Source organism: Neovison vison, chromosome 3 (genome assembly GCF_020171115.1).
Source record: "Neovison vison isolate M4711 chromosome 3, ASM_NN_V1, whole genome shotgun sequence".
Classification (NCBI taxonomy): Eukaryota; Metazoa; Chordata; class Mammalia; order Carnivora; family Mustelidae; genus Neogale; species Neogale vison.
The window spans coordinates 1,701,725-1,717,034 of NC_058093.1; the positions used below are offsets into that span (position 1 = coordinate 1,701,725).

The 15,310-nt window shown below is 36.4% G+C and overlaps 1 protein-coding gene across 10 annotated transcripts in view; it reads left to right on the plus strand.

The window, feature by feature from the left end:
• GULP1 (GULP PTB domain containing engulfment adaptor 1) overlaps positions 1 to 15,310 on the plus strand; it is a 256,891-nt gene that overhangs the window by 219,996 nt on the left and 21,585 nt on the right. For 7 of the 10 annotated variants that reach the window (XM_044241127.1, XM_044241128.1, XM_044241125.1 and 4 more), the window contains 3 exons: positions 9,820 to 9,936; positions 10,131 to 10,211; positions 10,617 to 10,709. In XM_044241127.1, the coding sequence (XP_044097062.1) occupies positions 9,820 to 9,936; positions 10,131 to 10,211; positions 10,617 to 10,709 (291 nt within the window). The remainder of the gene's footprint in view (positions 1 to 9,819; positions 9,937 to 10,130; positions 10,212 to 10,616; positions 10,710 to 15,310) is intronic. The other 3 variants (XM_044241133.1, XM_044241135.1, XM_044241132.1) reach the window with 2 other exon arrangements.

Here is a 15,310-nt window from a genome sequence, read left to right on the forward strand (position 1 = left end):
AACCAAGCAGGAAAAGATATTCAGTGGAAAAAAGACAGTCTCTTCAATAAATGGTGCTTGGAAAATTGGACAGCTGTGAGTATAAGAATGAAACTCGACCATTCTCTTACACCATACACAAACATAAATTCAAAATGGATAAAAGACCTCAACATGTGGCAGGAATCTATCAAAATCCTAGAGGAGAACATAGGCAGTAGCCTCTTTGATATCGGCCACAGCAAGTTCTTTCAAGACATGTCTCCAAAGGCAAAGGAAACAAAAGTGAAAATGAACTTTTGGGACTTCATCAAGATCAAAAGCTTCTGCACAGCAAAGGAAATAATCAACAAAACCAAGAGGCAACCCACAGAATGGGAGAAGATATTTGCAAATGACACTATAGACAAAGGGCTGATGTCCAAGATCTATAAAGAACTCCTCAGACTCAACACACAAAAAACAGATAATCACATCAAAAAATGGGCAGAAGACATGAACAGACACTTTTCCACAAAATACATACAAATGGCTAACAGACACATGAAAAAATGTTCATCATTAGCCATCAGGGAGATTCAAATCAAAACCACATTGAGAAACCATCTTACACCAATTAGAATGGCAAAAATTAGAAATTAGAAAAGGCAAGAAAATTAGGCAAGAAAGAAGTGTTGGAGACGATATGGAGAAAGGGGAACCCTCTTACACTTGTTGGGAATGTACGTTGGTGCAGCCACTTTGGAAAACAGTGTGAAGATTCCTAAGAAATTAAAAATAGAACTTTCCTATGATGCCGCAATTGCACTACTGGGTATTTACCCCAAAAATACAGATTTAGTGAAAAGAAGGGCCATCTGTACCCAATATTCATAGCAGCAATGGCCATGGTTGCCAAAGTGTGGAGAGAGCCAAAATGCCCTTCAATAGATGGATGGATAAGGAAGATGTGGTCCATTTATACAATGGAATATTATGCCTCCATCAGAAAGGATGAATACCCAACCTTTGTATCAACATGGACGAGAGTAGAGGAGATTATGCTGGGTGAAATAAGTCAAGCAGAGAGAGTCAGTTATCATATGGTTTCAGTTACTTGTGGAGCATAAGGAATAACACGGAGGGCACTGGGAGTTGAAGAGGAGAAGTGAGTTGGGGGAAATTGGAGGGGGAGACAAAACACAAGAGACCGTGGACTCTGAGAAACAAACTGAAGATTTTGGAGGGGAGGGGTTGGGAGTTGGGTGAGCCGGGTGGTGGGTATTAAGGAGGGCACGTATTGCATGGAGCACTGGGTGTGGTACATAAACAATGAATCTTGGAACACTGAAAAAAATTTTTAAAAAGATCAGATATCAAAAAAATATATACAGTTACTCATTACTCAATTACATCGTCAACCAGTGGGATCTGATTAAACTCTATAGGGATCTCCAGTCAACAACAGCAGAATGCATATGGTCTTCCAGTGCCAAAGGAACAGGTACCCAAATAAACCATATCCTGGGCTATAAATAAATCTCAAAGATGTTATAGAATTGAAACAACAGAAAGTAATTTAAAAATTAATAACAAAATTCTTCAAAAAATGGAAATGAAACATAACTATTCCATATGTCAGAGACATATTCAGAGACATATGGAGTAATTATATGTGTTTCTTACTTACATATGTTTCTCAGTACTTAACATATGTTTCTCAAAGGCAAGTTTTAAAATACAGTGAAAGGTATGTAAATGAAAAAGAACATTATCAACATTTGAGTGATATAGCAAAAACAGTGCTGAATGAGAAATTTATGACAACTAAATTAACACATTAAAGGAATGTTTCAAATCAATGATCTAAGCTCCTAACTCAAATACCTAGAAAATAAAACATCAAAATAAACTCAAAGAAAATAAGAATTAATAAAGGAAAAATTCACAACATTGAAAACAAAAACAATTAGAGAAAACTAATGAAAGAAAGAGCTGGTTCTTTGAAAGATCATAAAAGTATCAAAATTTTAGTGAAATTGGCAAAGTAAAAAAGAAAAAGAAAAGACACCAGTTACCCATGTCAGGAATGAAACAGGATATTTCACTGCAGACCCTCAAGATAGCAAAAGAATAAGAGGATACTATAGGTAAAGGTATACACACACACACACACACACACACAAGACAATACAGATGAATCAATTTAAGAGAGAAATACTATCATAAAACACCCTATATTAAATACATAATTTTGAATAGTCCTGTAGCTATAAAGGAAATCAAATTTATAATTCAAAATATATTAAAAGAGAACTTTTAAAAAATATTTTACTTATTTATTTGAGACAGAGACAGTGAGAGAGAGCATGAAGGGGGAGAAGGTCAGAAGGAGAAGCAGACTCCCCTTGGAGCTGGGAGCCCAATCCCAGGACTCGATCCCAGGACTCCAGGATCATGGAGGCATGTGGCTTAACCAACTGAGCCACACAGGTGCCCTAAAAGAGAACTCTTAATGCCTAGATGGTTTCACTGGAGGAATCTATAAAATGCTTAAAGATTAAGGGCGCCTGGGTGATTCAGTGGGTTAAAGTCTCTCTGCCCTTAGCTCAGGTCATGATCCCAGGGTCCTGGGATTGAGCCCCACATCAGGCTCTCGCTCGGCAGGGAGCCTGCTTCCCTTCTTCTCTCTCTGCCTGCCTCTCTGTCTACTTGTAATCTCTGTCTGTCAAATAAATAAATAAAATTTTAAAAAATGCTTAAAGAAGAATTAACATTATTCTACACAACTTATTCCAAAAAAACTGAAGAGATAAAATCACCCCTCAATTCATTTTATGAAATTAGTATACCCCTAATATCAAACCAAAGACAGTGAAAAGCAATCAAACATTAGTACAGACCAAGCTATAGCCAGCAGAACTATAGATGCAAAAATTTCTAACAAATTATTAGCAAATATAATTCTGCCATATATAAAGGAATTAAACATCAAGACCAAGTGGAATTTGCCCCTAGGATACATATCTTGTTCAACATTCAAAAATCAAACCGTGTAATCAACCATATTAACAGGCTATAGAAGAAAAAATATATGATCATATCAGTCAGTGCTTAAAAAATATTTGAAAAAAATCAGTACCCATTCAGAGCTAGAAACTCTCAGAAAAATTGGAATATAAAGAAACCTTTTCAATTTGACGAAACATTTAAAACTACAGATATAATTTTACTTAATGTTGTAAAAGCTGAATGCTTTCCTTCTAAGACTGAGAGCTAGGCAAGGATTTCTACTCTAACCACTCTTACTAAACACAATCTTGGAAGTTCTAAACTTTGCAATAAGGCAAAATAAGAAAATCAAAAGTGTGGAGATTGTAAAGGAAGAAATACTACTTATTTGCAGGTATGATAATTGTCTATGTAGAAAATTCAAAGCATTCTACAAAGAAATACTTGGATCTAATAAATGAGTTCAGCAAGGTGACAGAATACACGATCAACATACAGAAATCAGTTATATTGCTGTGTATTAGCAATGAACACAGGGAGGCAAAAATTCACAATTACTTAAAGAAACCAAAATACATAGGTGTACATGTAACCTAAGATGTAAAACTTCTATAGGACTTGTATGCTGAAAATTATAAATTGGTGAAAGAAATAAAACTGGATGTAGGTATGCCATGTTCATGGATTGAAAGACTCAATTTAGTATATGCGTCAATTCTTTCCAAATTAATGTACAGGTTTAACATGATTCCTGTCAAAATCATAGCAAGATTTTTTTTGTAGATACAAACAAGAAGATTCTAAAATTTATATAAAAAGACAAAGAAATTAGAATTGTTTATACAGTTTTGAAAAAAAACAGTAAAATAGAAGAAAACACTATTTTAAGACTTACTATACACTTAGGTAATTGAGGCTGTAGTTTTGGTGAAGGATAGGTAAGTAGATTAATGGAACAGAATGGAGAACACAGATATCAACTTACAAACATACCCCACTGATTTTTGACTAAGGTACAAACACAATGCAACACATGAAAAATGCAAAAGATGCCCTTTTCAATAAATAGTGTTTGTGAAATTAGATTTCTGTGGACAAATAAAATGCATGTTGACTTAAATCTTACACTTTATACAAAAGTTAATTGAAAATGCAATATGGACTTAAATGTAAAATGCACAACTATAAACCATTTAGAGAAAGAGACATGGAGAATATTGAGAGTGTAGGGATAGGCAGAGTTCTTAGACCGACATACTAGACAGGATCCATACATGGAAAACAATGGCAAATTGAGCTTTGTAAAAATTAAACATTTTTTCTGTGAAAGGCCTTATGAAGGAGATAAGGAAACTACCCAGAACCGAGAGAAAATATTTGCAAGCTTATATCAGACAAAGAACTTCTAAAACTCAACAACATAAAAATAATTTATCAAATTGGAAAGTGGGGAACAGATAGGAAAGATCATTTTATTGAAAAGGATAGGCATACGGCAAATGGCACATGAAGAGGTGCCTACATTGGTGTATATTAGGAGAATGCAAGTTAAAATGAGCTTATCACTCTACAACTGTCAGAAGAACTACTGTACAAAAAGGTGGCGGTAGGGGTACCTGGGTGGCTCAGTCAGTTAAGCATCTGCCTTAGGCTCTGGTCATGAGCTCAGTGCCCTGGGGTTGAGCCCCATATTGGACACCCTTTTAGTAGGGCGTCCGCTTCTGCCTCTCCTGCCTTCCCTGTGCTTGTGCTCTCTTTGTCTCAAATGAATAAAACCTTTAGAGTAAGAAATAAATAAATAAATATTCTAAAGAGTGGCAATATCAGATGCAGGCAAGGATATGGAAAAGTGGTTCATTTGTACGTAGCTACTGGGACATAAGATGGTAGAAAAATATTGGGGTGAACAGTATGGCAGTTTTGTAAAACACTAAACATGCAACTATAATGTGACCTATTTGGACTTCATCCCAGAGAAATAAAAACTTGTGTTCATACAAAAACCTACAAATGAATGTTTATAGCAGCTTATTCATAATAGCCCCAAACTACAAATATCTTAGATAATGGGTGAATTGCTAAACAGATTCCGATACATCCAAACCATGGAATACTACTCAGCAAGAAGAAGGAATGAACTATTATACATGCAACAGCTTTGTTAACTCTCCAGGTAATTATGGAGTGAAAAAGTCCGTTCCAAAAGCTTACATGCTCTAAGACTCCATTTCTAGGGGCGCCTGGGTGGCTCAGTGGGTTAAGCCTCTGCTTTCAGCTCAGGTCATGATCTCAGAGTCCTGGGATCGAGCCCCGCTTCGGGCTCTCTGCTCAGCACGGAGTCTGCTTCCCCACCTCTGCCTGCCTCTCTGCGTACTTGTGATCTTTGTCTGTCAGATAAATAAATCTTAAAAAAAAGGACTCCATTTATATAATCTTGAAGTGATAAAATTAAAGAAATAGAGAACAGATTAGTGTGTCTCAGGGTTAAGGAAATGGTAAGGGGAGACTGGAGAGGGTGTGGCTGTGAAAGCCGTTCTGTGGTGACGGCATTATTCTGTGTCTTGGTATTCCTAATAGCAGTATTAGTTGTGTGATTTGTACAAGAGTTTTTATAGTATGTTACCATTGGGGGAAGCGGGTGAAGGGTACCCATAATCACTCTGTATAGTATCAGTCTGAAAATTGCCTGAAAAATACACTGGCCGTTTGGTCCAACCCTTTGATCTTCTCAGGCCGGAGAGATGAGTGCCTTCCTCAAAGTCAGAAAGCCAGTGACAGAGTCAGAACCCAGAGCGAGACCCCAGAGTCCCATTCACATACTTCCATCATGTTCTATTACTCCCATGACTGTGGCCGCTCCAGAGTCCCCGTGCTCTTACTGTGGCCTTCCTGCCCTTTATTCCTAGTATTTTGTATATTCAGTACTTCTGCGGATTTCTAAGAGCTTGTTTGAAGTTTAGATGAGGGCCTATCCTCGTATGCTGTAAAGCTAGAACTCCCTTTATTAGTATCATGTGTTAAGATTTAATATTTATACAACTACTATAGTCATCTCATGAAGTTTAAAAATAAAATTAGAATATGGATATTCATGAGGGTGTGGTCTTATTTAATATAAACAATCACTATCAAACTGCTTATCCATCATTTTCCCAACTTTTTTCCAAATGTTAATATAATATACTTTATTCACTGGATGTTACACTTGATAATTTTTTTAAAAGACTTACTGATTTATTAGGGGGAGAGAGAGAGAGAGAGAGAGCACAGGAGGGGAGGGGCAGAGGGAGAGAGATTCTCAGGCAGACTGTGCTGAGTAAGCAGCCCAGTGCAGGGCTTGACCTCAGACCCTGAGATCATCACCTAAGCCAAAATCGGGTGTCCGAGGCTTAACTAACTGCACCACCCAGGAGCCTCTACACTTGATAAAGTTTAAAGAGTTGCCCCAACAAGTGATAAAAGCTTCACCCCACCGGCATATTTTTCTTTAATTATGTGAAGTGAGATGTAGATAAAGCAAAGCCTAAAACTTCTCTCTTCTTAACTGATTATAAAAAAGAGTTCATGTGTCAAAAGAATCATATACTGTTATTACTAGAAGAATCATTAGACGCAGTCTTTTCACAAGCTTTATTTATTTGTAAGTTATTTATTATATATTCTTGTTATATTTCATGTTTGCCATGTAATAAGTTTTTGAAATAATTTTTTTTAATTTAACAAATAATTCTTGTTCTTTATATTTCATTAAATGATTGGGGGAAAGTAAGCTTAGATCATCCATGGAACTGGGCTAATTTAATTATTCAATAGGGAAATGCAAATTAAAAATGCATTGAGATATTATCATTCATTCAGGTAGGGTGACCAATGAAAAAGACTGTCAATATATGATTTTGGTGAGAATGAGGAGCAACTAGAGCTTTCTTACTTTTTTTTTTTTAATTCTCATCTTTTTTTTTAAGATTTTACTTTTATTTATTTATTTGACAGACAGAGATCACAAGTAGGCAGGAGGCAGGCAGAGACAGAGAGAGAGGAGGAAGCAGGCTCCCCGCTGAGCAGAGAGCCCAATGTGGGGCTCGATCCTAGGACCCTGAGATCATGACCTGAGCCGAAGGCAGAGGCTTTAACCCACTCAGCCACCCAGGTGCCCCAGAACTTTCTTACTTTTGGTGGAAATGTAAAAATGGTACAATTCCTTTGCAAAACAGTTTGGCAGTTTCTTGTAGTGTTAAAATAGAGCTATTCTATGATTTAGCATTTCCATGGATGTTCATCCAGATTTTTGAAAACTTGTCCACAAAAATATTTTTGAAGAATGTTTAACAGTTTGATTTATAACTAAGAATTGAAAACAATGCAAGTTTTCCTTAATAAGCAAATATCTATCTATCTATCTGTATAGTCTATTCATTAGATAGAACACTAATCAGCAATAAAACAAATGATACATATAACATCTGAGAAACTCCAAAAGAAGCCAGGAAGAAAAGAATATATATATGTGTGTGAGAGTGTGTGTGTGTGTGTGTGTGTGTGTGTGTGTGTATACATATGATACAGTTCATTTTTATGGATACAAGGACAGGCAAAACCGATTTATGGTGATGGAATTCTAGCAATGATTACCCATAAGAAATTTGATTTGACTGTAAGGCATGGGAGCACTTTCTGGGATGACAGAAATAGGCTATATTTTTAATGGTATGGTGCTTATATAGGTATATACACTTACAAAAGACATCTGATTGTACAAATGTGATCTGTATGTTTTATTGTTTATAAAAGGTGTGAGGGCTTGTAGGGTCCAATATTCTGGACTTGAATCCGGTTTCCCCACTCACAAATTGAGACCTCACAGAATTGAAGAATTGACCTCATAGGTATTGTGGGGGTAATAATAATCCCTACCTCATAGATTCATTTTGAGAATCAAGCGAGGTAATATATGCAAAATATTTTCTGGGGAGCTAAATGCTGTTTTTTAAAAAAGGTGTCTTATCATGAAAGATATGTCTTATCATAAGAGAATATGGTTTTTTAAAGTTATTATTGTAAACAAATGATCATATTGAAGTCAAGCATTATTAACGATAAATCAGTCTTGCTACTACTGAAGCAATTCTCTGTAATGCACACCTTGATTGTTTGAGGGTAACATATTGGCTTAGTAGGACGCACAACCCATAATTAAGAAGGTAGAGAAAACAGCCAGAGTTTACAAATGTGTCTTATTATTGTAAAACAACTGCTAACACATTACCTAAAGTTTTGAAGTTAGAGATTTTTAAGAAATTGACAATCGTACAATCTGTTATAACCACATTTACTGTGTTTTAATATTATATGTGATCCCAACAACCAATGCAACTAATTTTCTTTATGTATCGTTTTTCATTAGTTTGAATCATTGAGCACACCTAGTTGGTTATCTGGCATTTTCATTTCTGTAGTATTCCTTAATGTAGCTTCTCTTTTACCCTATTTTCTATTTTTTTGTAAGACAGATAGTACTTATTATAATTTTAGGCATATATTTTATATTTTTTAGTTAACTGTGTTAAACTATATTTGTTTTATGACTAAAAGCCTTACTTAAACAAATAGTGAGTTACAAAAGTGAAAATGTCTTAATTAAATCCACGTTATTCATAAGAGAGACTCCTAACTAGAGGGAACAAACTGAGGGCTGCTGGAAGGGAGGTGGGTGAGGACTGGGAGGGGTGGTGGGGATGAAGGAGGCAGTTGCTGTGATGAACACTGGGCGTCGTGTGTAAGTGACGAGTCGCTAATTCCACTCCTAAAACCAATATTATATTACATGCTAACTAACTAGAATTTAAATAAAAACGGGAAACATTAAAAAAAACTATTATTAAAAAGCATATTTTTAATTTAGATTGTCCATAGCATATCACAAAACTTCAGGATTTACAGTAAATTGAAGAATGGCATTTATAGGGTTTAATATTGCTACCAGTTTTTATGGCATCTGGAAATCTTATAATTAAATATGACATATTTGTGATGCATTAAATCAACTAATGCCTTTACTAATCTTTTAAAATAAAAAATGTTTAAATAAATTTTTATTTAGTGTTTACATTGTGCAAGACACTGATACCAGGTAAGATAGGAATGAGGAAGGAATGATCTGGTGGTCTTAGGACGTATGTGGCAGTTTCTGATTGATCAACCGGAAACTGTGAGTTGTTTATGAGGCCAAATTCAGATGACAGATGTATTTTGTTCAATGCAGGCACTGTGTTTTACAATAATATCACTTACAATTGGGAGCTTTTATATAAAAATCCAGATTTCTGACCTCATCTCCCATATTTAAAATCTGACAACTCTGGGTTGGAATTGTTCATTTCCACCATTAACTGGAACCGAGCATTGCGCTTCGAGAGGGCATACCTCAGGTTTTCCATGACACCACCCACTCAGCCTCGTTGGCATTACCTGCCGGGTTTAACCGCCCTCCTCGTCAGGAAGAGGAAACAGGAGCCGAGCGGCAGGAGAACTGCGGCTGGCCCCGGGCTCTCGGTCAACCGGCCCCAAACACGTGAGGCGAGAAGAGAAACACGCTGTGATCAAGTGGGTGACAGGGTGGCTGGAACTCCGGCCTCCAACTTCCACAGTGACTCATTTAATTACCAAAACTTTTTTTTTTTTTTTTAATTTTGTGCATGAACAGGCATTGAGTTATTAGGTTTGCACAGACGACTTGACTCCTTGACCACGTCTCTACCTGAAGTCACTGCCCCTTTGAAGTGCCTCATGTGAATGTTTTTCTTGAGTCAAAGAGCAGTCTAACATATCAAATCTTTGATTTTTACAAAGGCTGAAGAAATAACTTTAACAATCGGCCAAGCATTTGACCTGGCATACAGGAAATTTCTAGAATCTGGAGGAAAAGATGTGGAAACAAGAAAACAGATTGCAGGATTGCAGAAAAGAGTGAGTAAACTAAACTTTTTGTTTCACATTTACGTGATGTAAGCACAGGGAAACTTGCAGATCGTCAAACAAATCTAGAAGGCTGCCATTAAATTTCCCCCACACTGACTGGAACTGCTTTCACTGTGTTCCTATAATTTCTCATTCCTGATCCCCTGCACAGTTTTAACCATTTTATATTGAATTCCCACAAGAACTTAGTGTTCTCATGTGACTTTGCTTCACTTCCTGATGCTTCTCATGGGGATCAGAGCAGCAGAAGCAGCAGATGCTGGGTAAGTGGTTTCCCATGCAGATCAGATTCCTTTGTAATGAAATTACACCCTTTCTCCACTGTCTTCAAAATCATCATAAGCAAGTTTCACTGTCTTGCGGTTATACTCCAAGATTATGGGGAACAGACTGCACAGTGCAACCAGAAAACACAGAGATGAGGTATTAGAAACATGGAATTTGCACATGTATAAGAACATATCTTAAACTTTATAAAATGTCTTTCCAGTGATCTAGAATTTCCTGAGAGTTTCCAACCTTTATCAAATAATTTTCTCCCCTGTGCACAAGAGTACATTAAAATTTTGAATAATATGAAAATCCTATTCTTTAATGTAGCCAATGTGATAGCCAATATTTTCTAAGAATACATTTCTGAAGGTTACTCAAAAAATATTGCTTTCTAGATTCAAGACTTAGAAACCGAAAATATGGAACTTAAAAACAAAGTACAAGATTTGGAAAGCCAGTTAAGAACAACCCAAGTATCAACATCTCCAGTAAGTTTATGGACTCTGGGCATGTTCTTCTTAGAAACGAGATTTGGTGGTGATACAACATCTCCAGGTCATCTGTGATGTTCCATCAGCTCTGTGATGCCTTAAATACTCTGGGATCAGTTACTTAAAACATGGGTCGAGATGAAAGATGCTAATCACAAAATTTAAATTACCTAGGTGGCTCAGACAAGAGTTGCTCTTCCATGTTGCTCTTTTCCCTTGTGTTTTGTAGAAGAAGCCATCCCCCAGTTTGTTCTTTTCCTCTTTGTGACATAGTCTTTCTCACATCCTTACTGGTTACTATTTACTGAGCTTAGATTCATGACCTAAGCCAACACTCCTGGAGCACTGACCTTCATTAGAGACACTGGGCAGCTAATAGGACCGACTTTGGTTGCCCACATTGCATGGCAAGGGTTTCCACTGGGAGTGACACAGTTGAGTTTCAGAGCCTAAAATGAGTGTTGGTCTCTGCAGACAGCTCTCAAATATTTAGTTACATTATTTGCTTTTGGTTTATCATAGATTCGAAGTCCTTTTGGCAATACCATGTAAGATACCATTCTTTCATGATTTTAGCTAAGGGAATCTTTTGGAAGAGGAAGATGGGATTTAAAACAATATTCTTTTCTGGCAAAATATATTTAGAAAACTTTTTTTCTTCTTGAATCATCTTTGCTACTGATATTCTCCCGTAAACAATATATTTTATTTTGCATTTTAAAAATATTTACTGTATAACTTACAGCATGATGCCATGATGCTATAAACTGAAACACAAGTATAGCATTTGCAAATGTTTGAAAAGAGTTTTTGTTTCTAGTTTTTATTTGCAAGTTCATGTTGGTTCAATTTCTAGACTAATTCAATGAAAATTACATATCTATATATATAGAGAGATGGATAGATCTAGATAGATAGGTAGATAGATGGCTTGCTATGCAGTGTAAGAAACCAAAGTCAGTCTTGTTAAAGTCCAGTATCTACAGTGCAGGTCAGTACTCTAGGGGTGGCTTGGCTTAGTCATATATTTATATATATATGTGGCTGTCTAGTTCTAGAATATTTCAGCAGTTCATAACCATAAACAATGCGCCTATAAGAAATTGCGTTTAGAGTTTCAAATTCGGTACGCCCTGGACATGGGTCAAAGAACTTCCTTTTCAACTCACCCTTTCCATCTTTCTCGCTGAAGCACTTTGCATTTCATTGCTTGGCATATGGTGTGTGATAGTTGTGTCTGGTCGGCCAAGATAAGAGAGGTTGGGAGTTAGGTTCTCGTGTTCCCATGTACCTTTGTTATGGACAGTGAGGCTGGCTTTATTATAATATCTTTCCTGTTTGTTTGTTTGTTTGTTTGTTCCTCTTCACTGCCATCACTGTTTGCTTCTCATCAAGATTATGATATTTTTCTTTCCTCTCTGGTCACAAGGAACAGAGCATCAGCTCAAACTCCTTCTTTAAACTTTGGTCCCAAAATGGAGTAAAACCCTTCTGGGTCTTGCTGAAGATCTTACTATAAACCATCCTCTGGGAAAAAACTAGGAATAGAAACATACATGAAGGGAAGTTGTGTTTTTAAGCAATCTTAATAAAGTTTATTTCTGGAATTCATGGCATGTGAATAATAGCTTTACTTTAGTCTTTGTGTTTGCAAAGAAATAAGATCCATTACCATTTTGGATGTAAACCCAAAGCTCTGTCTCTACATGGAGAAGTAAGACACCATGTTGGGGGGCAAGGTAGATTTAGAAGAGCAGAAGGGTCTGGGGCATGTTGATGAATGATGAAACAGTCCTCCCCTCTTTTATCTCCTGGAAGCAAGCATTGCCCTGGACTGGCACTGGGGCAACTCAGAAGAAGGTGGGTCAGGTTGGGGCTTATGCAGGTGCACTGGCGATCTGAAATGGCCACCAAGTCAGCTGCAGAAATGGCAGGGATCAGGAGGAATGAAGAGATGACACTTGCCCCAGTTCCCGTGATCCTCTGGCTGAGCTGGCTGTCACCGGGAGTGAGCATGCCGCTTGGCATGTAAATGAAATGAAGTCTTTCTGTATGTGCATTATTCAGCAGTCTCATTGGTAGAGTCCGTTACATAAAAAAAAAAATAATTATTCAGATAGGCAGTTCCTAAAAAGGATTAGCTCCAAAGTTGTCGTTTAATAATTATTATAAACATTGTGCTTGTCTTGGTACTGAATATGTCTCAGTAAAATGTTTCAGAGGCTGTAACTAAAAGGCTCAATTAAAAAAAGAGAAATCATTTTCTCTAAACCACTTTTTTGAACCTAATATATGTGTAGAAAATTTATTGCTTCATCAATCATTATGCAAATAGCTCAAATTATAACTTTCAATTATATTCTTTTGTCATAGTAATACCTTAGTATTTCTTCTTTATTTTAACTCAAAAATTACTTGTGTTATAGTTTTTCAGTTTCTAAAGGCTTATATGATTTCTGAAGTTGATGGTATACTGGATGATGTACATCTTTAAGATAAAAAAATAGAAAGTACTTGATTTTTTTTTTAAATTACTTGATTTTTAAAGGAAGGAGACTCAACATTTTTAGGTTGCTAAAAGATACCTGATGTTTTAGAAAGTTTTTGAAGAGATTATGAACAAATGTGTTTGCCTTTCATTTTTTATTTCAGTTATGTAGCTGTGGAATACATTAATATAACATTAAGTGCTCTATTTATTTCACATTTCTTAAAATTATCTCCCAATTTTCTGATACTAAAAATGAACTGAATCAAATTAAATTATCTACAGTTATTTAGTATGAAATATTGCCATGCTTACAAATATCCACTCTGTTGAAGGTTTGTTAATGATTCAAACTATTAAACTTGAATTTAGAAAGCAGTGAAAATTATAAATAATTAAAATATAAATTTAAAGTATAGGTAACTTGTTTAATAGCTTACAGTGGATCTATAGTAAAGCAAATTTCTGTTAAGTTAGATCCTTTCTTAGGAAATTTGGCCACCAGTGTTATAGGACAGAGCCAGGACACAAAGCATTTCCCAGAATGCCACCATGTGTAGTGAAGTTAATACGCAGTAGATGCCTACTGGGCTTGTAACTCCGATGATGAGACTCTATCGCTTTTCCTTCCTTGTTTATTTCCTTCACTATCAGAGGACTGAAGGACAGAATGCTCGCAAGCCGCCGAAGTTCTTAGCCTTTGTTTAAGGGATTAGAGGCAGCAACTAATGCATGAATTACGGAAGTACTGCAGTGAATTTTGAATCCCATTATGCAAATCAAAGTTACGATATAGGTAGGTTTGGTATGGAAAATTGATTTGGCATCAGGTTTTCCCCCGAGCTTTCAGGGTGCTGTGATGAGAGAAAGCCCCAAGACAGATGACTCTTCTCCAGTGACCAGCCCAAGAGGAGTGTGGATCCTACACGGAAGCCACATTTTCCGAAGTCACACGGAAATAACTCTTTTGCCATATGAAACAGTCTAACTCAGAAATGGTTCTCTATAAATGACTTAACACTAATTATGACTTAACAATGACTTAACATAAAAATAAGCACAAAAACAAGTTTCCTAAAATGTCAGGATTTGTAGTCAAACACAATATAGTCCACATCAAGCGTTAGTCAAAGTAAAAGAAAAGATTTAGCTTTAAAAGCTAAATTAAAGATTAGCTTTGAAATAGTCTCTTTGGGAAGAGGGAGAGAAGAAAACAAAAGTAGGAATGGAATTGTGGAGGGATTGTGAAATAAAAAGTAATGTAGAAAATGAAAATAATTCAAAATCACTGGTTTGGATGCTGTTCTTATCAGTGTGTGATGAAATAGCAGATAAAGTCAATTATGGGAAGCATCAGAAAAATAAGAAACATTTTTGATTAGATAACTAAAAGATCGCAAGCTGTTTTTCCTAACGAGAGATCCAAAGTCCTAGTTGAATTTCTGTACCACAGAACAATGATTCAGAGGAATCAGATCTTATAAGAAATTGGTTTTAGAGATGTTGATCTTTTATTCTATATAAAGTCAAATATGAAAAAGATGGGGCTTTGTTGAGTAGAATGTTCCAGACTGAGAATCTTTGAGTGAGGTTGAGTCACCACGAGAGAACATACATACATTTCTCTGCACTCCCCAAAGGCACTTTGTGGAAAGGTGCAATTTCTTAGACGGCGGCCGGCCATCGTATTTGTGTTATATACATCATTGTAAATTGGTCATTCGGACTTGTTTTGAGAATGCAGACTAAGTAATTTTGGTTCAAGCTTCTTCTTCCTCTTCTTTTTTTTAATTTTATGTATTTATTTGACAGAGAAAGAGCACAAGTAGGGGGAGTGACAGCCAGAGGGAGAGGGAGAAGCAGGCCCCCCGCAGAGCCAGGGAAGCCCCATGTGGAACTCAGTCTCAGGACCCTGGGATCATGATTTGAGGCGAAGGCAGTGGCTTAACCAACTGAGCCACCCAGGCACACTTGGATCAAACTTCTAATGAAATTCTTCAGAAATTCTAAAAAGTCCTTTCAAGGTTTCACTGTGTAAATTGTAGTTTTGTTTTTATTTTTTCTAGTCCTACTAAGTCGTCACTTCTTTTTTGGAATAGTATCTTAGTGA